A 25,000-nucleotide genomic window follows, 5' to 3' on the forward strand; every position below is an offset into this window, starting at 1 on the left:
TTAACCAGACATATGCATGCCGTACGAAATTGTTTTCTCACCTTCCCTCACAGGGTTTAGTTTATTTCGGAATCGTTTAGGCCATAATCCAACAAATTTCGTGGCTGAAGCGAAGCGTTTTCGCTTTCCGATCTGGCGGCCATTGTATCTCGAACGTCCGCGAGAGTACGGAAGTGGTGAATTCTGGGTAAAATTTTCGATGACGTCAGAAGCCGTATTCATAGAAGCAACTTTAGCTGCTGAACCTTACAGTTTTGAGCCTGGGAGTTAAAATCAAGGATCTGCGCGCCCCGTGATTTGTAATCATTTTTTTTTACAAATCACGTTAATGCTCCCGATATCTTCTTGTCATCCCAAAAGTCAAGGCACAAAAACAAAATCCCTTGACTTTTGGGGTAGCGCGACTCCGTTGATTTTGTTTTCTTTCTCCATATCATTACTAGATTGTCCTGTCACTGGGAAATTCGGATCACTTCCTCCCAGTGGAAAGCTAGCAGCAACAGAGTCGCGATACCCCAAAGTCAAGGGAGATCTATGGGATTTTTCTTCCTTTTCTTTATTGTCCCATCGCTGGGAAATTTGGGTCACTTCCTTCGAGTGAAAAGCTAGAAACAACAGAGTCGCGCTACCCGAAAGTCAGTGAATCTATTAGATTTTTTTTTCCCTCCATTTCTTTATTGTCCCATCACATTCCACAACTTGGACACATACCAAAACTTGGACACATGACAATATTACCACGTCTTAGACACATACCACAACTTGGTCACATACCACAACTTGGACACATACCACATCTTGGACACATACCACAACTTGGACACAGACCACATCTTATACGCATACCACAACTTGGACACATACCATAACTTGGACACATTGCATATCTTGGACACATACCACAACTTGGACACATACCACATCTTGGACACATACCACAACTTAAACACATACCACAACTTGGACACATTCCACATCTTGGACACATACCACATCTTGAACACATTCCACATCTTGGACACATAACATAACTTGGACACATTACCACATCTTGGACACATACCACAACTTGGACACATATCACATCTTGGACACATACCACATCTTGGACACATACCACAACTTGGACACATACCACATCTTGGACACATTCCACATCTTGGACACATACCACATCTTGAACACATTCCACATCTTGGACACATACCACAACTTGGACACATACCACAACTTGCACACATTCCACAACTTGGAAATTTCCACAACTTGGACCACAAGCGCGACTCTGTTGCTGCTAACTTTTCACTGGGAGGAAGCGATCCGAATTCGCCAGCGATGAAGGAAAATAACGAAATGGAAAAAGAAAGAAAAACAAATCTAATGGATCCCTTGACTTTGGGGTAGCGCGACTCTGTTGCTGCTAGCTTTCCACTGGGAGGAAGCGATCCGAATTTCCCAGCGATGGGACAATAGGCTGAATGGAGATTTTTTTTTTTAACAAATCGCGGATTTAGGTTCGACGTAATTTGTACAATATTTTTACATTTTTACAAACCACGGGTTAACAGCTCAGTTGGAGGTTTAATTGGTGCCTGTGTATAGACATACAGGCTGGGGGAGTGGCTTAGGAGCGAGCAGATAGCTGTATCGTTATCAGCGTCTGTTACTGGAGATCGTTCTTACAGCGGCGTCCGAGTTGAGACGGAAGTGTCCCTCCTATCTGGGTTGATAATCGGGGATTAATGTAGAATTGTATCCTCTTAGTCAGGTTTGAGGCACAAAGTGTACGAGGAAACAACATTCTCTCTCAAGGGTGGAAGTAAAATGTCTGCCAGACTCAACAAATAGATTAGGCAGCCCATGATCACTGTTGTGATTGTAGTTGAAGTTCTATCGAATTTGTTGTTGGCTATGTTGTTGAAGACGAATAAATATGTTCTCGAATTTAAGTTGATGTTGTTGTCGTCGTCATAGATGAAATCAAGGTTGTAACGTGTCAAATCAATCGTGTTCCACCTACAGTTTATCAGTGTAAAGCTGTTGTTGTTGACATTGTAGTTGTTCTTGGTTTTCGAGTTGTTGTCAGTGTTATTGTCGTCGTTGTAGTTGTTACCCAGTCGGATAGAAACAAAAAAAAACTCAAGCCTGAGTCTTTTTTTTGCAACTCCGAACATTCGGCAGCAGCAACACTCTCTCGGCATGATGTCGGGAGCACGCGCGCATCCACAGCTGCAGCAAAGACGCACACCGAGCGTTGCTACTTTCGCTTCTGGATCCCCCTTGTGACGTCACAGCCAAGGGCTTGCCGCCGCGGGGAATTTGAAGTCTCGCGTAGCAGACGAATTTGGTCGCTTTTTGAGCATGCATTTTGTGTAAAATTAGACTGATGCAACACAAAACCTGAGATTTACTGATCGGTTTTTGCATCTGTAGATGCTTACCTATATCATTAAATCAACCCCAACTGCTTTATCTGACCTTAAAAAGAGCCTGTTATGGTCCTTTAAGATGGGCGCATAATAAGCCTAGCGGATAGGACTTCGGCCTCCCGGATCCCATGAGGAAGGTTCAGTGTTCTAATCCTGGCTGTGCCTGGTAGGTTAAGGGTGGACGCTTTTCTGATCTCCCAGGTCAACTTATGTGCAGACCTGATATTGCCTTACCCCCGTGTATAAAAACAAGCACAAAACCAAATATGCTCAGATATAGATCTTGTAATCCGAGTCAGAGTTCGGTGGGTTATAGAAACACAAAAAGACCAAGCATTTATCCCCAGAGTATGGCTGTCTAAATGGCGGGAGAAATTGGTCATACATGTCAAAACTCACTCATGCAAAATCACAAGTGTCCGTGGGAGTATTAGCCCATGAAAGCAAAAGAAGAAGAACCCAACAAGAGCAATCCATACCTTCCAAGTAAAGTTTGTCAGCTTCTTGTGGGCTGAAAAGCACAACTCTTTTGGTCCCTGACACCTGAATCAGCAAATTGTCCATCACCTAGAAGAACAGCACTGACAAGTTTAAGGTCATTTAGACACCCAAAAAACAAGTTTTCAAAGCTTGTTCATACAAAATATGTATGCTAAAGCCAAGATGAGATATAGGACAACAGGAGAGAGCAGTGCCAGAGGTCTTTACAGAAAGAGGTGAGAGAAGTGGTATTATCCACCCATCTCAAGGTTCTCTGTAAAACTTGCAAATGCATCCTTATCTAGATATCTTTAAAATCAGGGAAAAAGACTGGAAAGGATTAATATAAGGTAAAAGTGAAAAAAAAGCTAAATCAAACGACAAGAAAACCATCCCACAACGCACACTCCACCCCCTTCAAAAAATCTTGATACGCCAACTAATAAGCCAATTTACCGGTGTCACGAATTGAAAACTCTGCTGAACAATCCCTCACAATGCTGTCAATGCGCATGCGCCAATCTTGGACTTAAAAAATGCGACCCTTTGACCGAACGAACCATGGGTTAGGGTTAGGGTTAGGATTAGGGTTAGGGTTAGGGTAAGGGTTAGGTTGTTCACGACCTGATTAATCTCCCCATGTTAGCGCATGCGCATTGAGAGGGATTGTTCAGGCAGAGTTTTCAGTTCGTAACACCGGTCAAATGGCCAGTATACAAAACAATTACAAAAATTAAAGAAAATCTTCATACATCATAATGTGTCCAAAGTTGAAGGCCTCTTGACGCAATGCGAAAAACACTTGAAAAGAAACAGTTTGGCTCAAAGAAGTCAGGGAAAACAATGTCCTTTGCCAGGTCTGGAAACTGCTGGTGAATATCTGCGATGTCTTTTCTTGGGTCATTTCCTAATGCTCGTAGGTAGTACACCTCTTTCTGAACACAGACAATATGTGTGAGTGATAAAATGACAATCATTAAAACATAAAAATCGCTCGTACTCAAAACAGAAGCAAACATTTTTTTTTACTTTTAGACTCAGTCTGCCTTGATTTCTTCTCCAGTTACAGAAGTACATTTGTTGCTTGTGGTTTATTCCAGCTAGTTACTTTCACAGACCCAAGGAGAATTTCTGGTTTAAATCTGTTATAAACAATTAAAGTTTCTCATTAAGCCAGATATGGATTTATGTACAAAATGGTCCAATCACATGATTTACCATTGTAGCCAAAAGACATACAAATCAAGCAGGGCAGGTTTGATCAGAATAATAAAAGACACTTGCTGTATTTACCTCATCTATAAAATATTCCATGTGACTTTCTTCAGCTGCTCGCCGCACAAAGTCTGAGAAGGGCATTGATCTGGAAACAAATTAAAAAGACATTGAGCTCCATTCCTAGGTTTTAAAATAACATCAGGATTATTGACTTCTTTATTCAACAACTGTTTACTGTAATTGTACCACATTTAGGTACAGACTGTCAAGCATGTTCATACATATATATTCCTTTGTATGCTGTTTGTTTTACTTTATTAATTCCTCCAGGAAATTCGACCACCATATATTCCTGGGATTCGAGTGCAGCAATGGAGTCGAGTTGCCCAGTCTTGTTCCCCCCCCCCCCCCCCCCAGGCATGGGAATTCCAAAATAGAAAAAAAAAATCTAAAATAAGGCAAAGCTCAAACCCCCCCCCCCCCCCCCCCCCCCCCCCCCGGAAGAAAAACGAATTTTAGCATTTCAGACCAATATTTTGGTAGTTCTTGTGTAAGCAAATAATGGATAGAGAAACAATAGTATGCATATAATTTAATTTACCTTTTTTTTTTTTTTTACCGCGGACACTTTTTTATTTTCGCTGAAACTTTATTTCCTTCTTGCAAAAATCCGCGATTTTGCGGACAATTCCCATGCCTGTTGCATGTATTCATGTTTTCAAAGCTCTAAGACTTTTGCTGTGAGCTTAGGATCTTTATCGTGCACATGTGGGTGTTCAGACATTTCAGACTATTGGAGAGTTGTGAGCACACCTTAACTGTCAAACACTTCAATGTTTATGAATTTAACAAATAAAGACACCATCTCTCTCCCTCGACTCTCTTTCTAACACACACATATTCACCCATGTATCCATACATGTCTGCCACTTATGCAGCCCTTTGACCCCCCCCCCCCCCCCCCCCCCCCACCCTCCACCAACAATCATAGATGCATGATTAGTAGAGTGAAGGTTGTTTGTTTTTAGATGTCTAACCTGTAGAGGAAGTTTTTGTTGATGAAATCCATTTGTGGCATTGTGGAAACATGCACTTTGACTTGAGTTGTAATACCCTGTGTGGCCAGGTACTCCACGGTCCACTTGTCACGACATGGCCCGATGTCGACCCCTCGCAGAACAGCTGGCCTTCTCTGAAAGCACACGTTTCAAAAAGAAATCAGCATGATTTCTGTTTTATAGTTATCGTAATGTATAAAACATTCATTTCAGGCAAATTATTTAGCAGACTTTACTGTGTTCAGTGTGTCATAGTATAGTGCAAGGGTAATCCTGAGCTTTTCGTTTTGATTCCTTGCTCGTTCCTTTGTTTTGTTAAAATCTTACTTCGCTGAGAAAAAGCAAGTACAGTCGAACTTGTCTAAAGAGACCACCGAAGGGACTGAGCAAAAGTGGTCTCTTTAGACAGGTGGTCTTTATGGACAGGTGATTCATATAGTCGTAAAAACCGTCGAGGATCCTTTGGGGTGGTCTTTAAGGACAGGTGGTCTCCAGGGCAGATTCGACTGTATATGTTCTAAAAGCTGTCTGTCAGCAAATCGTGAAGCAAGCTAAGTTAATGAAAGCAAGTTGCTGAAATGTCAACTAACTTTTGGATATATTTCAGTTAGAAAACTGTCTTTGCTGACACCAGTGTAGATGTCCAGGTCAAGATGTTTTGTTGTTTCCGTCATATTTTTGCGTGCACTGTTATTTCTTTCACATTTACTTCAATCAGCAAGTTTTTTCAAGTTTTGTTTGGCTGTTCTGCAGCTTCCTGCAGAGTAGAATTGTTTCGCTTTCTCGTAGCGGACAGTAACTCTCATTGATAAGAGCACCAAGGTAGGCGACTCTTGATGTAGTTCCGGTTACAAAAGTTTGGTAGAGAATCATGACAGGGGGAACAGTTTTTATCCGCGGCACGTTTATGTCATGTGTGGTCAGATCTTACCTGTCATGCAGAATGAAACAGATGGCATCGTGGTTGCGACTTCTACCTCATATTCGACACCTTAGAGTTGGTGACAGCACGGAACGCACTGCAACTGGTGTATCCTACGCTTCTTTAGTAACTGCTAGCAGACGTCATACTCATAGCCCAACATCACAGCACAGGAATCGACCGCAACCGAGTGCCAGACATTCTAGCACAGGAGGTGGATGGGGCGGAGACGACCGAAACAGATTCCCTGTGAAGTTGATGGACTTTCCTGAGATTACAATGCCGGACTTTGTCAAGTCTTTCAGGAACAAATTCTTTGCTTTTTTGATAAAAGGCTACTATGATAGCACTTTCACAGTTGATGGTTTCGTCGAAGGAGCAACTCAGGTGATCAGCTTGTAAAATTTAGGCCAAGAAAAAATATTCAATGTTTCTGATACCTTGACCATCCTTATTTGTTCCTCCAAACCCTAGAACTTTTTTTGGACCCATCAAAAACAAAATTGCAAAATTAAATTACAAATGACAAAACTTGACTTTTGCAGACTTTAGAATGCAAGGAAAGTTACACTTCTCTAATATCCAGGGGACACATCTCTCACGATCTCCAGCCAATAAAAAGCCCTGTGCGTCTATGTAAATTAAAATCAGACTTTAAATAAAAATTAAACAAAACTGAGTAAGCGACCTGGGCCCGTATTCTTGAAACAGCTGCAACTCATATACCGGCCTGTAAAACCACTTCCGCTCGATAAGTCCGCAAAGTGTTATTTATGAAACTCCGGTAAGGACTTACCCGGGTGTCTCCGAGCTGTAAAGTTAGAGGACCCATCCCCCTCCTCTAAAACCGTCAATTTTGAATAAATCTTGTTAAAATATTGTTTGTAGATCTATGTCCCTCATGGACACACATTGGTGTCATTTAAGCACCAATGCATTGCGGACAAATACGAGATACCGATCGCGAAAGATTTCAACCGATGCTCGATCATACCGGCTTGTGGTGAAAGCGTGCTAGCGTCTTCTTTAATGCATTACAGTGTCACTTTATTTTCAACTGATTCCGTGGGCGAACGGTTCTCTCGTTCGCCTGATGAGCGATTGAGTCGGGTTCAAATCTCCATCTGGCCGTAATTTTTTTTTACTCTTTGGCATTTGTTTATTTTTGTTTATTTTCTTCATGTGCAAAAGAGTACGTTATAATAGCAAACTTGATTTAAAAAAAAAATTTTTAGGCAGGAATGTTGTTTTTGAAATCTTTGGTAAACATGATATTAGTTTATTGATAAAGTTTGGTAACTTAAACATGTAAACATTTGATTAAAAAAATAAAATAAATAACCATGAAGAAGGATGCTCCCCGCTTCAAAAAACAGAGGTGAGAGAGAAGACAAAAAAACTAAAATACGGTAGCAGCCACCTGCATGCAACTGAGATTAAATTACATATCTTAACCCGACTCACATTTAGCATTAACTTCAGATTAATAGCTTGGACACTGAACTACGCTTCACCCCTAAAGGGGAAGCAACCCCTTAAAAAAGAACGGCCTTGACCCAAACCAAGTTAACAAGAGTCAAGGTCATACCGCTCTCGCGACCTATCACGCGAGACCCACCCGGCGCTATGTTAGAACGTCACTCCTACTTCAGCCTCCGATCAGCTCGGACGTGTTTTCACAGCTTACGCTAAGGTTCCGCCTTCATGCACTATCACGTCGGCCGACGTGCACGCAGAGCAGGGTGATTACTTCGTTCAAGGGGCGGTTTCACGCTCTTCAGGTTTGTCAAGTTCACCGGTAGCCAGGTTCTCTGGTGAAAGTGTTCATGTTAGGCCGGAACTAGTAGCCCCCCCGCCACGGCCGGGGGGTGAAAGTACGACTCCCCGGAGGCTATCGCTCTTAGCAAGCGGAACTCGGGGGGTCGACACCGGACAACAAGTTGGGCCGGAACTAGTAGCCCCCCCGCCACGGCCGGGGGGTGAAAGTTCGACTTTCCCAGAGGCTATCGCTCTTAGCAAGCGGAACTCACGGGGGGTCGACACCGGACAACGAGACAGTTGTACTCACAGGCAGACTGGTATGTCTCCGGTGAATGTAAACAAGTCTCAACTTCCTCCCTCTGGGCAGGATGCTGCTTTCGGGCAGGCTTTGCACGGTCCTTCCGTTTTGCAATCAGCCTCGCCTGTGGTGGATCGTTTTAGTGACGCAGCTAGTCACAGTGACTTTCACGGTCCAGCCACAGCAGATTCGGAGTTCGATGATTCTCACTCACTTTCTGAGGAGGAAGTCGATGTCAAGTTGTCACTCAAACTTAAACCAGCTATGGTTACTGCAGCTCAGGTGTCTGCCAAGTACTTCGCTGAAGGGGTGACAGCTACGACGAGCTTTGCGGCACCACCACCCTCAGCGGTGGGTGATTTCCGCCCTGCCTTAACGGAAGTTCAGGGATATCGTTTTAGCGAGTCTCCTTCTGTTGCTTACGAACTTTCCAAGGTGCTGGCTAGAACTTCGGGTTCTGAGAATAGCTTGCCTGTGGATACTGTGCCTTTACTGACTGCACACGGTCAGGCGCCTGATGCTGCTCAGCCATGGCTTGCCTCAGGCCAGTTACGGAAGGCGAGCACTTCGTTTCATGCACGCAAGTTTACTCTCTCCCGTCGTCACCACAGCCTTATTGAGACTTACGCTTTGCCGAGTGCACCGCTTCCGGTCACTCCGGAGTTGGCGAACCTCAGAGAGGATGTCTATCGTTTTGACAAACCTTGCACTTACTCTGAAGGTGCATTGATTGGTTTGGAGGAGACGGGAAGATACTCGTTGGAACTTGCGTCTCTTTCAGAGACACTTCTTCGATCTCTTTCTCGGTCGATCGCGGTGTCGTTGGATCCTTTCGAATTTCGAAACGACGCTAGCGTGAAAGACGTTCCCATACTCCTGGCCTCTTTGGCTAAGGTTTCAGCCGAACAAATGTCAGTCGCGGCACGGTTGTACGCACATGCGGTTTTCACGCGCAGGGACGCTTTCTTGTCTGGCTCTAGAATTCAAGACAAGTCTACTTTGGACTTGCTCAAGGTCTCTCCTTTCACAGAGGGGTCTTTGCTCGGTCAACCTTCACTTGACGCGCTTGACAAACAAACACAAAACGCTAGGGACTTAGCGATCGCAAAGCTTGCCCAACATGGTCTCGCTAAGCCTCAGGCCAAACAGCAGGGTCCACCTAAAGCGTCTTTCTCTTCTGCTAATCGGGGACGCGGCTCTCAGCATTCACAGTCCTCTTTTAGGGGTAGAGGCAGGGGCGCTCCTTACCCCAAGAAGAAGCCGTCTTTCGGCAATGCTAGGGGGTCGGGTCGAAAACCTAACCCCCAATGACGAGGCCCCGAGCTACTCATCCCCACAGCCCCCACCCTTTTGGTGGCGGGCGGCCCCTCCCGGGCCCTTCACTACTGGTTACAGCATGTAAACAGTCAGTGGATTGTGGGGATAGTACGTTCGGGGTTCAGGCTGCTCTGGAAAGAGCAGAAAGCGCCTCTTACCAGAACACCTCCTGCATTCAAGTTTCCGGCAAAACCAGAGGCAAAGGCCACAATTCAGTCGGAAATCGCTGCTCTTCTTCAAAAGGAAGCAGTGGAAGTTGTTTCAGACCACAACTCCCCGGGTTTTTACGGGAGGATATTCGTAGTCCCAAAGAGTTCGGGAGGGTGGCGTCCAGTCTTAGACCTGTCCCCATTGAACAAATTCCTCCGGGAGATTCGGTTTACCATGGAGACTCCCTTTTCAGTTCGGGAGGCACTCAGACCAGGGGATTGGGCAACATCAATCGATCTGACGGATGCGTATTTTCATATACTCATGCATCCGTCAGATCGAAAGTGGCTCAGATTTCGATGGGCAACAGAGATCTATCAGTTCAGGGCTCTCCCCTTCGGCTTGTCTCTGGCCCCTTGGGTCTTCACAATGGTGACACGACAACTTTGTTCCCTGGTCAGGCAAAAAGGCATTCGTCTGCGTGCATATTTAGACGATTGGCTCGTTCTAAATCAGAGCCAGCAGTCTTGCAGTCTTCACACGCAGGCAGTGTTGGATCAGGCAAACGATCTAGGTTTTCAGATCAACCAGAGCAAATCAGAGCTGATACCGTCTCAAAACTTCACGTACCTAGGGATGACATTCGATACGGTGGCATGGTCAGTCCGTCCCTCCCTGAGAAGAGTCAACAAGCTCCAAGACCTTCTCAGGTCTCTCAGGTCACAGAAGCAGGCCAAGGCCAGGGTCTTGGCGTCGGCCCTAGGACAGATGGAATCTATGGCCACTCTCATTCCGCTGGGGAGAGTTTGCAAAAGGCCGTTTCAGGCTGCACTCAGCTCGGAGTGGAATCCGGCTTACCAGGGCTGGGATGTCTCTGTTCAGATACACAGCTGGATTCGACAGACCACAAATCAGTGGTTGCAAGCAGACTTGTTTCTGGGAGTTCCGATTGTGCTTCCTCCTCCGGAGGTCGACATGTTCACAGATGCGTCTCAGTTAGGCTGGGGTGCTCATCTTGCACAGCTCACGGCCTCGGGGACTTGGCCCGAGAATCAAGCCCAGTCTCACATAAATGTGTTGGAGTTGGAGGCAGCCTTTTTGGGGCTTCGGAGCTTCTTCCCTGCCGTTGTCGGAAAGCATGTTCGGCTACATACCGACAACACCACGGTAGCGGCTTATGTGAACAAGCAGGGCGGTTCACGGTCGCAAACACTCTCAGTCAGAACTTGTCAGATTCTGCGGTGGTGTGCTCAACATCGAATCACTCTGTCGGCGAAGTTCTTACCAGGTCGGCTCAATGTTCTAGCCGATGCTCTCAGCCGTTCGTCCAGTGTGTTGCACACGGAGTGGACGATCACCCACCATGCTCTTCAGAGATTGTGGGTTCAGGTCGAAAAGCCTGTAGTCGATCTGTTCGCTACGAGGTTTTCCCGGAGACTACCGGTATTTGTCTCCCCGTTTCCCGATCCGGAAGCTTGGAAGACAAACGCTCTGGAGATCAACTGGTCGGATCTCACGGCGTACGCCTTCCCTCCGTTTCAACTGCTGGGCAGGGTACTCAGAAAGGCCGAGATGGAACGCCCGTCCCTCATTCTGGTGGCTCCAATGTGGACAAGCCAACATTGGTTTCCGGACCTGCTTCGTCTCACAGTAGGTCCTCCTATTCCGCTAAACCTAGAGAGGGGAGATCTGCTACAACCACGCACGGGCGTTCTTCACGAGAATCCGCAGGCTCTGCGGCTTCACGCGTGGAGACTGTGAGAAAATCTTTGCGTCGCTCAGGTGCTTCCGAAGGGACTTTGGATCTGGTTCAAAAGGCTCACAGGCAGTCTACTAGTTCTGTTTACACATCACACTGGTCTGCATGGGTAGCATGGTGCGCAGATAATGGGGTCGAAGCTACATCCCCTCGGTCAATGCAGGTAGCTAATCATTTGTCTTGGTTGGCCTCCCAAGGCAAGTCCCCATCATCTCTTAAGGTCAGGAGATCAGCGATTTCGTCCACCTTAAAGCAATTAGGTCGCACTATTTCCCTGGGTGGAGTTATTGCAAGCGTGTTAAGAGGCGCTGCATTGGATTTTGTTAAGACAAAGACTCCAGTCCCAGCCTGGGATCTGTTTTTAGTTTTGAACTTCTTGAGATCTTCGGATTTTGAACCTTTACATTTGGCAAGTCTCCATAATCTTACACGTAAAGCTCTTCTGCTCACTTTACTGGCTACAGCTAGACGGAGCAGCGAAGTACACGCGCTCTCAGGCCTTCCAAAAGACATCTCTGTTGAGAGTGATGGTTCTATCTCACTTCGTTTTAGACCCGATTTCTTAGCAAAAAATCAAAAGCCTCACCATCCTGCTCCCGTTATCAGGATTCCGTCTTTGTCCACTATACTAGCACCAGGTGACCCTGACATGACAAATTGTCCAGTGCGAACACTTAGCAGCTATTTGTCTAGGACTGCTCCGTTAAGAGCTAAGGAACAGAGACTTCTGTTTATCTCACTCAATACTGCTCAGAACAGGGACCTGTCACGGGTGACTTTGGCTAGGTGGATCGCCACACTCATAAAACAAGCATATGAGTGGTGGCAGAAAGGAAACACGACAACAACATCTATATAGCAGTCCGTTCTCCCCATGTCGTCTGCACGTACTCATGAGGCGAGAGCCTGGGCCTCGTCTTTGGCCGTACTACAGTCAGGAAGGCTGTCTGAAGTACTTGACTCTGCGTATTGGGCGTCTGAAGACGTCTTCATAAATTTTTACTTGCGTGACATTGCAAGTACGCGGCAAGATGGGACCAACTCCTTACCGGCTGTGGTAGCCGCAGGACAGGTTCTTCCAAGATCATAGAGTAAGTATCCGCCACCTACATTAGCAATCTGCTAAATGTGAGTCGGGTTAAGATATGTAATTTAATCGAAAATTTTATAAGTAAATTTTGATTTGATTAATATACTTACCCGACTCACATCGTTAATACCCTCCCGCCTACCCCGCTTAGGGTTTCCATAAAAAAGAACAGATCATTTCAGTAGGAGTGACGTTCTAACATAGCGCCGGGTGGGTCTCGCGTGATAGGTCGCGAGAGCGGTATGACCTTGACTCTTGTTAACTTGGTTTGGGTCAAGGCCGTTCTTTTTTAAGGGGTTGCTTCCCCTTTAGGGGTGAAGCGTAGTTCAGTGTCCAAGCTATTAATCTGAAGTTAATGCTAAATGTGAGTCGGGTAAGTATATTAATCAAATCAAAATTTACTTATAAAATTTTCGATTAAAAACAAAAAAGTAAAAAATAAATAAAAAGGGTCTCCCCGTGTTTTTATTTCATTCAGTTTGTTTGGGTAGTTGCTATTGACTTTGAAACTGACACGCTGGCTAAAAAGAATGTAGGTCCGTGGCTGCAACATTGTGTCCTTCAAAATCAAACTGTTTTTACTGCCCAGTAATTATTTATTTTTCCCCGGTATTCATGTGTGTCTAGCGGAAGGTCGGCAGCTACCAGTGTTGGTTATTTTTAGAATTGAAGATTCCCGATGCTTGCTCTTCTCTGCGCACGCGTAACCGGCGTTTTCGCCGGCGTGTCAATTTCAAAGTCAATAGCAACAACCCAAACAAACTGAATGAAATAAAAACACGGGGAGACTCTTTTTTAAAAAAAAATTTTTAACCTCAGTTGCATGCAGGTCAACGCCCACCCCCCAGTTTCGACCAGTGGAGTAGACAAGGAAAATAAATAAAGATTATTCAGTCTGCCGTTATTGTTGTTTTTCAATTGTTTCCTTTCCTTAGACATGTTTCGGGGATTGGACAGAAAAAGGTTTCTAGAGTGGCTAGAGAATCGCAATACATTTTTGACTGGGAGGAAAAAGAAGAAACGAAAGCTTCATCTTTGGTTTAAACATAAGTTTATTTCAACAAATGTTACAATCATGACATGTATACAAAAGACACAGGTAACAGCAACAAGCTAGAAGCTTATACTAGTGTTCCTGCATGGATATTACAAGGTAAGGCGGTAACGGCTGTACAATTTGTCTAAATAAACCAAATCTATTAATAACATAAGAAACGTTGCATAATCATTATAAAGAAAGACAGTAAGAGGAAGGAAGGAGGGGAAGAAAAGGAATAAAAATAAGAGGGATGGGTAGGAGTTGTGCAGAAATTAAAGTTGTCCGGTTTGTGGAGCATTGATTCTGGTTTGCCCAAAGCGGCCTGAACGTTCAATGAACGAGTGTACTATGGAAAAAAGGTTCCTGTTCAAATCTAGAGAATACTGTCTGTCTCCATTTAGAAGGTGGGGGAGGTGAATACTGTGGTTAGGGAGGGTATACATATGGTTTCTTGACGTGCTTCGCGATAATTTGAACAATATAATAGGAAGTGTTTTACGGTTTCGGACGGAAATCCGCAGTCACAAGATGCATCTGTAGCAACGTGACGTCTCACTAGATCGTTATTAAGATCACTTATATATAGCCTGAGCTTACAGTGAATTGTTTGTGATATGCGATCTCCAGAATACAAATAACACGGTAGACTTAAATCGTTTTTTGACAAAAAGTGCTTGAATTCACTTAGGGACTCACTAAGTTTTATGTAGTCTGGTAAAGAATTCCAGAGTTGTGTTGAAGATGGGAGAAATGAGTTTCTGTATAATTCAGTGTTAAACGATGGAACTTTCCTATCTAAAGGTCTGCGCTGGCGATATGGGTTATTAGTTGATATTAATGGTGGCAAAATCGCAAGTAAGTAGTTTGGCACCTTACGGTGTACAATCTTGTGAAATAATATCCATTTTTGACGTTTACGCCTCTCTAAAAGTGAAATAAAGCCTGACTCGTCGTACAGTTGTTGATGGCTTGTACCGCGGACTGCTCCAACAATGGTCTTCATCTTTAAAGCTTCTTCTTTGGCGGGAAGTGATGTCTGAAGAGGTTGATTCACGGGTGGGTGTGTGTGTGTGTGTGTGTGTGTGTGTGTGTGTGTGTGTGTGAGAGAGAGAGAGAGAGAGAAAGAGAGGGGGGGGGGAGTTTTGTGCAATAACGCATCCTTTGAACACTTCTATGGCAAATGACCAAAATATCGTTTTTCTAGCTGAGGAACTGCTCCTGCCAAGGGTATAGTACCTATTAAACGCCCAACCCCCACTTTTGGGCAAAATTGGTGCATAGGGTGGGTGGGCGTATACAAGGTAGATAACAGTAATATCATGTTAACCAAAATGGCAAAAATTTAAAAAAACCTCAATCTCGCCTTAAATTAATTTTTAAAATCAATTTTTGATATTACAACGTTTTGCACTCGTAGAAAATAAACAAAAACAAACAAAATTAATGACAAAAGGTATTAAAAAACAAGTCGCGTAAGGCGAAAATACAACATTTAGTCAAGTAGCTGTCGAACTCACAGAATGAAACTGAACGCAACGCAACGCAGCAAGACACACTCGTAGCATCGTCAGTCCACCGCGCACGGCAAAGGCAGTGAAATTGACAAGAAGAGCGGGGTAGTACTTGCGCTGAGAAGGATTGCACGCTTTTCTGTACCTCACTTCGTTTTAACTTTCTGAGCGTGTTTTAATCCAAACATATCATATCTATGTTTTTGGAATCAGGAACCGACAAGGAATAAGATGAAGGTGTTTTTAAATTGATTTGGACAATTTAATTTTGATAATAATTTTTATATTTTTAATTTTCAGAGCTTGTTTTTAATCAAAATATAACATATTTATATATTTTTGGAATCAGAAAATGATGGAGAATAAGATGTACGTAAATTTGGATCGTTTTATAAAAAAAATATTTTTTTTACAATTTTCAGATTTTTAATGACCAAACTCACTCATTAGTTTTTAAGCCACCAAGCTGAAATGCAATACCAAACCCCGGCCTTCGTCGAAGATTACTTGACCAAAATTTCAACCAATTTGGTTGAAAAATGAGAGCGTGACAGTGCCGCCTCAACTTTCACGAAAAGCCGGATATGACGTCATCAAAGACATTTATCAAAAAAATGAAAAAAACGTATGGGGATTTCATACCCAGGAACTCTCATGTCAAATTTCATAAAGATCGGTCCAGTAGTTTAGTCTGAATCGCTCTACACACACACACAGACAGACAGACAGACAGACACACACACACACACACATACACCACGACCCTCGTCTCGATTCCCCCCTCTACGTTAAAATATTTAGTCAAAACTTGACTAAATATAAAAAGTAAGGCCTGATGGTGATTTGAACTCAACTCAATCGCGCATCAGGCGAATAGTCTCCTGTCCGCCCAGCGACCTTCCCCTTGACCCTGCTTGTGACCTCGATGTTTTTTGCCCCCACAAGGGGTACGGTACTCTCTAAGCACCCAAAACCTTCCTATTGTAGTCTCTAAGCACCCAAAACCTTCCTATTGTAGTCTCCTGTATGATGACTTACTAGTGCGAAAACCTCATAATTGTAATTATCAAGGGAAAATAATTTTCCCTTGATAATTACCATTTTCACGTGTTAATTACTAATTTTTCCCGGAAAATTACTAATTTTTCCGGAAAAATTACTAACTTTCACCTGTTAATTACTAATTTTTAGATTTGGCTCACTTCCTGACGGATTGCTAGTGCCGAAACTAAAAATTAGTAATTTTCCCGTGAAAATTAGTAACTAACAGATGAAAACAGTAACTGACAGCGTTAATTAGTAATTATCACGTGATAATGGGTAACACCAGATTTTGGCACTAGTAAGCCGTCATACTCCTGTCCGCCCAGCCGACCTTCCCCTTGACCCTGCTTGTGACCTCGATGTTTTTTGCCCCCGCAAGGGGCACGCACCCAAAACCTCAGAGAGATAACTGGCGGAAACCTTCCTATTCGATAACCGTTCGGCTACGGAATCAGACAACAAATTCTCGCCACTGTAATGCATTAAAGAAGACGCTAGCACGCTTTTGCAACACGCCGTTATAATCGAGCATCGGTTGAAATCTTTCGCGAGCAGAATCTCGTATTTGACCGCAATGCATTGGTGCTTAAATGACACCAATGTGTGTCCATGAGGGACATAAATCTACGAACAATATTTGAACAAGATTTATTCAAACTTGACGGTTTTAATGGACAGTGTTGGTGAAGTTACTGACAGGTAGCGACTTTACAGGAGGGGGATGGGTCCTCTAACTTTACAGCTCGGAGACAACCCGGTAAGGACTTACCGGTGTTTCATAAATAGCAGTTGGCGGACTTATTCAAGTTATTGAGCGTATGTGGTTTTACAGGCCAGTATAATTATGAGTTGCAGCTTTTTCAAGAATAAATTTTGTTCAAATATTGTTTGTAGAGAGGAGCTAGCATGAGGAATCTCCTATTCTAAAAATAACCATTTTGGTAGCTGCCGACCTTCCGCCAGACACACATTAATACCGGGGGAAAATAAATAATTACTGGGCAGTAAAAATAAATACTGGGCGGTAGTTAAACGACAGTTTGACTTTAAAGGACACAATGTTGCAGCTTTTTCAAGACTACGGGCCCAGCCCTCCTAATTTTATAGGCCTTTATTTGTCCTTCCGGGAAACAAACGTGTTCTTTGGGGGGGGGGGGGGGGGGGGGGGGGGGGGGGGGGGGGTGATCTTATGTTAAATATGGTTTTAGTGAGTAGTTGAGTGTCTTACATCTCTATTTACTTTTTTAATACGAAAAATATTGGAAATACTGAATAATTGAATCAGCAGGACCTTAATGATATAGGTATGGTACATTCTTCTCATTGCAGGTTACCTCCTTTTTTTATTGGATTAAAAGCTTGGTCATATATAATCCATATTTTAATATTAAGACACATGTGTTCAGATTTTGTGATCAGTATTAACTATTTGAACAAATTGAAGATTAAATAATCTCAACAAATTTGATATATATATATATATGTATATAATATATATATATTAATGAGTTTTTTTTATTGTTTCAGGCAGCATCATATTATGTCATCTATCCCTTAACATGCATTTCATATCCTCTTTGATCTTCAGTAATTTATTTTGTCTGTGCTTCATGTCTGTTTTCTGTTGTTTGTTTCAGGCAGCATCATATGTGTCCAGCTGCATCTCAGATGGAAACTTTGCAGATCTTAAGGGTCTTGTTGTAGATGAGGTAAATAAAAACCTTAATCATAGTTCCGAAACCAGCTGAACATAAAACTTAACATGCATTATATATTTAGCCAATAGCAATAGTCTGACTACTAATTCATCAGAATGTTTTCTGTTATTTTGTTTTGTGCGTGTTTTGCCAATCAATATGTGCAATGTCATCTGTTCTAAGTAAACTATTGAGATGCCCATCTGCAGACACCTGTCAATTGAATAAGCGCTTAATTAGCAGGCTAGTCTTTTGATCCGTTTTAAGATGAAGCTGCGTCTTCTAGAGAGAGAGATGGGTAGCTGTGCCAGCAAGTGATCATTTATAACTTTATAACTGAGCCGGGTGCAGCTTCAGTGTCATGGAGCATGTTTTTGTATTGTTATTTTATGCACTCTGGTCAAAGCCCCATTAACCCCATTCACTGCCCCAGCCTGAGAATTGCTCGGCCTTGAGTGTGCTTACTGTGCTCCAGTAAGCCAAGAAATTCTTGGGTCCGTAACGTATCTACTTTCTTTTTACATTCAGTCAGGTTTTGACTGAATATTTTAACATAGACTGGGAATTGAAACGAGGGTGGTGTTGTGTGTGTATGTGTGTGTGTGTCAATGGATTCTGAGAAAACTACTGGACAGATCTTCATGAAACTTCACATGAGAGTTCCTGAGTATGATATCCCCTGACGTCTTTTGGGATTTTTCAATAAATATCTTTGATGACGTAATATCCGGCTTTCAGTGTTAGTTGAGGCAAAACTGTTATGCCCTCATTTTTCAACCAAATTGATCGAAATTTTGGTCAAGCAATCTTCGACGAAGTCCGGTCTATGGGATAGCATTTCAGCTTGGAAGCTTAAAAATTAAATAATAAGTTTGCTCATTAACCCAATGCCCCCTGACAAAAAAATGGCAGGCAGCCTTCTTAATCCTGAGCAAAGGGAAACTACTCCGCACAACATGCACACATACAAAACAAAACAATTCATATAAAATCATAGAGTACTCACATTTATATAGAAGATGGCAGAATAACTCGAGAATAGACTATAGTTTCATATGCAAGTATGTTCTGTCCACTTCCAATGTAATAAATGTTGTTTAAAAAAAACAATCCAGCAAGTGTTCTTCAAAAACGTCCAACGTGTCAGCCTTCAGTCCTCATTTACACCAATATATGTTGAAACTCCCAGAAAAATCCTCCCGAAAGTCCTGTTGTCGAATAACAACACCCAGATCGATGTCAGACTCATCCCCTTTCACCTCTTCAAGTAGAAAACCTTCGAAAGGCGTGTCAGAATCGTCATCTGAGTTCCCCATGATCGAACACCATACTTCCAAACCTTCGTTCAACGCCATTATGTCAGCCAAAAAAATCTCAAACTTTGAAAATTCACAGCTAACACACTATCGCATCGATTCGAACTCTGCAAACGCTAGAATGAAGCAGCCGGAAGGAAGTGCATTAATCACATCCGGTCGCAAGGCCTTATGGGTAAGGCTCAAAGCGAAAGTGAAAGTAGGTGACCTAGTGTTTAGCGGGCCATGCCGGGCGTTTCAGGGATTTCATAGGGCACTTCCAGCGGGCCATGCCGGGCGGTTCAGGGGGCATTGGGTTAATTAGGTTATTCTGCTTGCAAAAATCAAACAAGCAGCAAGCTGTTTCCAAAATAAAAAAAAAAAGTGCTTGCCTACCCTGTCCCCCCTTAATCATAAAAGAATTATTTTTTCATCAAGACAAGATCAGTACAAACCCGGAAGCAGGGTCACGCAAGGGTCGTAGCAGACGACGGTTTACAGTGCATATCGCCGTTCCTCTCAACAGTCAAAAGCCATCGCTAGAGTTCTTGTGAACCACAGCCGTTTGTTTCGTGCATAAAAACGTGCTATTGTAGATAAGCTCACATCGAGTCCCATTCAAATGACTAACTGACGACTACATTGTGAAAAAGGGAAACTGGGTCACACGGGTTCACGATGGCTCAGGGGTAAGATAAACCACGCAACAATAAATTCTTTGAAAATTTTCTCGCTCTTTACAGAGGGCACCTAGATGAGTGTTTAAATCGGTGAGTGTTTAAATGAAAGGGTGTTTGTACTGTGTGTAAAAGCCTAACAGTATCTGATGGTTTACGGGAGGCTTACTGTGCCTTTAAGCCAGGAGAGGCTCAAATAGCACCTCTTGATTTGCTAACATTTATTTTCATCTGGTTAGTTCCAAATACCTTCAAGTTTACAAGAATTTTTAATTTTTTGCAGCTCCAATTTAAAGTTTTTGTTTAACTTTAAGGAGATGCTTCTAAAACTCTTCTTCAAATGTGTACCACTTGTTTTTGTAGACCCCCTAGCAAGAGTGATACAACTAAACACATTCAAGTATAGAGGTTTTTGATTTTATGCATTCATTTACCCCCCCCCCCCCCCCCAATAATATTTTTTAAACAAACAAAATTGTGTGCTGTTTTCAGAGTCAGAAGAGGCTCAAATAACACCTATTGCATTGCTAAAATTCATTTTCAGCTGGATACTTCCAAATACCTTCAAGTTTACAAGATTTTTTTAAATGTTGTGCATCTCCAATTTTAAGTTTTTGTTTAACTTTAGGTGAGGAGATGCTTCTAAAACCCTTCTTGAAATGTGTATACAACTTGTTTTTGTAGACCCCCTAGCAAGAGTGGTGCAACCAAACACCAAATTCAAGTATAGAGGTTTTTGATTGTGTGCATTCTTACACATCCTCCCCCCCCCCCCCCCCCCATTTTAATTTTTGTGGTAGCTGTTTTCAGTTTTAAACCTGGGAGAGGCTCTAATAGAATACTAATAGCCCCTCTTGAATTACTAAAATTCATTTTCAGCTGGTCAGTTACAAATATATATTATGCATCTCTAAAAAAAACTTGTTTGTTATAAGATTTAGTCAGGAGAGGCCACCTAAACCCTCCCTATAAAGTATAATGCTAAAATTCATTTTCGGCTGGGGGGCACTGCCACCCTAGACCCCCCAACAAGGGCGCTGCCCCTGCACCCCGCTGGAGCCTTAGCGGCCCCTGGACCCCGGCCTTCCAAAATGTTTAGTCCTGGCAATATGTTGGGCTCCCACCCATGCTGAATGGGTTTGTGAGTTACTCAGATGTATCATTTTTTTGGTCTCATTACCCGCTTAAACAGCTCCAAAAACTGCCTTTTATGCCTGCCGAGAGGATAGACACCTACACCGCTTAAGCATGCCATAGCGTCCATGTTAGACAAGATATGTGAACAACACTGACAATGACTGATTTAGATGCAGATTTGATTGTTCTATTTGAAAAGGGGGGGGGGGGGTGCACTAATTTGAGTTCATTTACTGGATTCATGGCCCATGTTGTGATGGGTTCTGTTGTTGCACTTATGTCCGTCTGGTCTGAAGGCATACTCTCCTAGCCTTCACCAGATCATGTGTTGGACTACACAGTCCGGATGATGTGGGTCGTGTATGACCCATACCTTCCAAATAAGGAGTCAACGTAAAAAGCTTGGGTCGTACATGATCCACGCAATCCGAATGGGGATAAACGTTTTGCCGCCTCTTTGCAGAGTATGCATCGTACACGACCCACGCCATGAAATTCCTTACGAAGTTCCAAATGGGTCGTCTTCGACGAGTCAGCAAAACCCCACCGTCAATTAAAGCTTTGTGCCAAGGATAGAACTGTTTTCACGAGAAGGAATGTGCCTTTAATCTCTTTTGCAGCACAGAGCTAATATTCCTCAGCACACAGCCTCTTGGTTTTCCAACCTTTTCTTTGTATTTGTGTCCTTTGTTGCCACACACGTTTTGGGTCTTGAACCTTCTCTGAAGATGTGTTGACATCAGCAGCCGATGGCCCAAATTCGGGTGATCCGCCTAGTATAGGGTCGTCATCCAAAACTGGTTCTTGGTTAAGGTTGTTCAGGGTCGAGTTGGGAAAGGCCCAGAGGCTCCGTGGCCCCCCCCCCCCCCCAACCCCCCCCCCCCCCCCCCCCCGCCCCGCCCCCCTTTTTTGTTTTCATGGTCGTTGTGCAGGTAATCCAGATCAACTTTGAGAACTTATCTTCTTTGTTGTCAAATGTGTCATCCTGAAACATACATAGAGGAACATGTTTAAACGATTTCAAAAACAATGTAAACATGCAAATAAACTTGTCTGTGTGTGTGTGTGTGTGTGTGTGTGTGTGTGTGTGTGTTTTGCAGGTGCTTCACACACACAGGCCGAAGTGGAAGTCATTATAGAAGACTTGTGGCTGTTTCCTAACTGCGTGTGTGTCATAGACGAGACGACCCGTGACACTTTGAGCTTCAAGAACAGTTGATCAAATTTGTGTTTGTTTTGTTTTTTTTTAACATGTTTTTACTTCTTTTACTTTCATATAGTATTACAATAACATCAAACACAAAAGACTGTGTTGAATGTATCTTTAAAAAAAAAAATAGAATAAAGAAAAAAAAGAAAGCACAGTAAACAGTCACACAGCCCATTTCAAATTTATATAAAAAGAATACTATACATCTCTTTTCTTATTAATTATGTAATATTATATTTCTATTTGCTTTTTTATTCGCTATTTTTCTTGCCATCATTGACGCTCATTATCTTTGTGTGATGTTTGACATGGATGTGAATTTAAGGAACAGTGATACAAACGTTCAACATTCACACCTAATAAATCAAAATACACTGAACATTCCCCCTGCCAGATATCTTCCAGACTTGCACAATGCAACTGTTCATGTGGTTGTTGGTAATGAGTTTTTTCCCCACAACCAAGTGAGTGAGTGTGATTGCATTATGCCTAATGGGTGGCGATGCCCACATGGTCACAATGGTACAAACGGAACACATGGTTCAAACCACAGCTCCAGACGGAATGATGATGGACTGAAAAGGTTTTACACATACCTTGTTTACATGGTGTACAGTAAGCTCACTTGATTTTAAATGTCTGGTATATGTATCATACCCTCCCCCCCCCCCCAACACACACACCCAAGGCCAAAGCATACATCAATCTCCACTCCCACCAATATTGATCTATTTTTATTGTTAGATCTGTAAATTGAACAGGTTTTTGAAGCTACAGCATACAGGCTGGTGTCAAGCTTACCCGATTTGTGGCTGAAGGTTGTTTCTTGATGACACTGACAGGCAGAAGAATTAAATGCTCTTGCAAGTACTTTCATTTTGGAGTGTAGATGTCATCTGTCCCTGTCAAGTCCCTTATTACGAAGGATTGTTGTTTGTCTTGATGGCATTAACTGGAGGAAATAAAAGCAGCAAAGCAAAATTAGTATTTCATTTGTCATCTCTCTCCCTCTTTCTCTGTGCATGCGTATGGCTGTGTGTGTGTGTGTGTGTGTGTGTGTGTGTGTGACGGTATGTGCGTGTGTGTGTCTCACAGTATGCATGTGCGGGTCACAGTGTGTGTGCGTGTGCGGTTTTTTTGGTTGGCAATGAGTGCGTGTGTGTGTTATTGTTTGGTAATTTCAAGGCAAGAGAGCCGTCTTATGCGAATACCCCAGTGACTGAGTCAGCCACTATTTGCTTTGTGTTCGTGACTAAGCTAAATTTGATTTAAACCAAGAGCATAAAGATGACTGAATGCTACAGTCATGAAAAATGATCGTTGCTGCTGCGTTTTGTTTTTCTCTATCATTTCAACTACGCAATTTACGGTAGGGTAATCAACACATCACTAGACTCTGAAACTGACAGCATTTTCCCAAACAGATGACACATTGATTACAGTATGATAGAAGTTGTCAGATAATTTTACACTGTAAAACTAAAAGAGGCAATGTGCCAAGAGGTAGATACATGATTTGAACGTAGAACTAGAGTTCGGCTACGGCAGATTTGAGACAGGAACAGGAGAGAAATGTAGATCTACATACTTGCCTTCAAGACAAAAGCGTACAGCAAGGAAAGCATAGAGATAGAGACAGACAAACCATCTTTGATACAGACCTTACAATACATGAATGCAAACAAATCTAGATCCAGACGCTTACCTTTCATTTCACCCCACGTCTGCTGCATGGACAGTAGGAACAGGTCCCGATGTTGCTGGTTTGTGTAGTTTTTACTTCCATGGTTCCATAGATTCCAACTCCTCGCCAAGATTCAGGTTGATGAAATATTTCGGTTCCGAATCGGCAAGTTTTGATGCTGAACTGACCGCCATTTGATGATTTGTAAAGTGGGTGTCGACTGAAGTGCGCTCAGGGGCTGGAACTGGAAGTTCCTTGCGATCCGTTCGGAATAGATCCTGCTGTATTTCAAACGGATGGGCCGAGACGGGTGCTATCAAGCTTGTGAGACGTACGGATCGCATGCTACACGGTCGGTTTGTGGTCAGTTTCGGGCGGTCCGTCTCAAACGTACTGGCGAATCTGATCGTGTATCTTGGCATCAATGATCAAAGCAGACGACGCTTACGTCACGAATCTGTGCGTACACCACGTAATAACTAGGTTAATTTATGCACTCGCGTGAACAAGAAACTGTCGAGCTTCACAGATGTCGTCGTTGGGTAGTTTTGGGTTTGTTTTACTACCATAGGTGGATTTTTGAACTGTAAATGCACTCAGCTGCAACGAAAACGCAAAACGAAGGCTGTGAGCTGCACTGTGCCTTTAAGTTTCAATTTATTTTCGGTCATCCACAATTTCAAGTCAGAGATGCAGTTCTTGGTTGTCTCGATTGTGTTGGGGAGGTCAGTAATAGGGCCAGATTTTTGTAACTGAGTGTCATCAGCAAAGCTTTCATAGGAAACAGAGTGGCGAGAGATGACATTAGATATTGGTTTCGTGTACATGATGAATAGCACCGGGCCAAGTACAGATCCTTGGGGGACACCGAAAGTCAATGGGGATGGAGCAGATTGGAAGCCGTCGATGGAGACTATCTGAGAGCGGTGCAAAGAGGGGCGTTTTTGAAAGCTGGGTTAGGCTTCGGTATTTAGAAACAAGTTTAACTGAGATGCGAGTGATAGGCACATGAGCTTTCTTAACTGCTTTGTGATTATTGCTACACTGTTGACAGGAATTAATTCAAATAAACGAATATATTTCAATCTCAAGGCGGAGGAGTTTTTTTCCGGTGCATTTCATCTGGAAGCTGGTTCACTGGATTAAAAAGGCTTCATTCTTTGGAGAAAGTTGAAGATGCTTATGTGCACGTTTTCTCAATTAGTGTCTGTAACTATGCCGCTA

At 43.1% G+C, this 25,000-nt stretch overlaps 3 protein-coding genes across 3 annotated transcripts in view; 2 read left to right on the forward strand and 1 right to left on the reverse strand.

Moving 5' to 3' along the window:
* LOC138959015 (tRNA wybutosine-synthesizing protein 5-like) overlaps nucleotides 1-5,984 on the reverse strand; it is a 7,198-nt gene extending 1,214 nt beyond the window's left edge. Inside the window, exons 1-5 of the mRNA XM_070330372.1 lie at nucleotides 5,776-5,984; nucleotides 5,165-5,319; nucleotides 4,203-4,272; nucleotides 3,662-3,844; nucleotides 2,909-2,996 (exon numbers count right to left, since the gene is read on the reverse strand). Of these exons, the coding sequence (XP_070186473.1) occupies nucleotides 2,909-2,996; nucleotides 3,662-3,844; nucleotides 4,203-4,272; nucleotides 5,165-5,319; nucleotides 5,776-5,859 (580 nt within the window). The 5' untranslated portion in view covers nucleotides 5,860-5,984. The remainder of the gene's footprint in view (nucleotides 1-2,908; nucleotides 2,997-3,661; nucleotides 3,845-4,202; nucleotides 4,273-5,164; nucleotides 5,320-5,775) is intronic.
* Nucleotides 5,985-6,035: 51 nt separating this feature from the next.
* Nucleotides 6,036-25,000, forward strand: part of LOC138959021 (m-AAA protease-interacting protein 1, mitochondrial-like) — a 69,085-nt gene continuing 50,120 nt past the window's right edge. Inside the window, exons 1-2 of the mRNA XM_070330388.1 lie at nucleotides 6,036-6,494; nucleotides 17,714-17,785. Of these exons, the coding sequence (XP_070186489.1) occupies nucleotides 6,057-6,494; nucleotides 17,714-17,785 (510 nt within the window). The 5' untranslated portion in view covers nucleotides 6,036-6,056. The remainder of the gene's footprint in view (nucleotides 6,495-17,713; nucleotides 17,786-25,000) is intronic.
* On the forward strand, nucleotides 9,474-12,896 carry LOC138959098 (uncharacterized). Its single transcript, XM_070330451.1, has 2 exons — nucleotides 9,474-11,849; nucleotides 12,335-12,896. Exons 1-2 carry the CDS (start codon nucleotides 9,474-9,476, stop codon nucleotides 12,341-12,343), a joined length of 2,385 nt encoding a protein of 794 aa, XP_070186552.1. The 3' UTR covers nucleotides 12,344-12,896.

Source organism: Littorina saxatilis, linkage group LG2 (genome assembly GCF_037325665.1).
Source record: "Littorina saxatilis isolate snail1 linkage group LG2, US_GU_Lsax_2.0, whole genome shotgun sequence".
Taxonomy (NCBI): Eukaryota; Metazoa; Mollusca; class Gastropoda; order Littorinimorpha; family Littorinidae; genus Littorina; species Littorina saxatilis.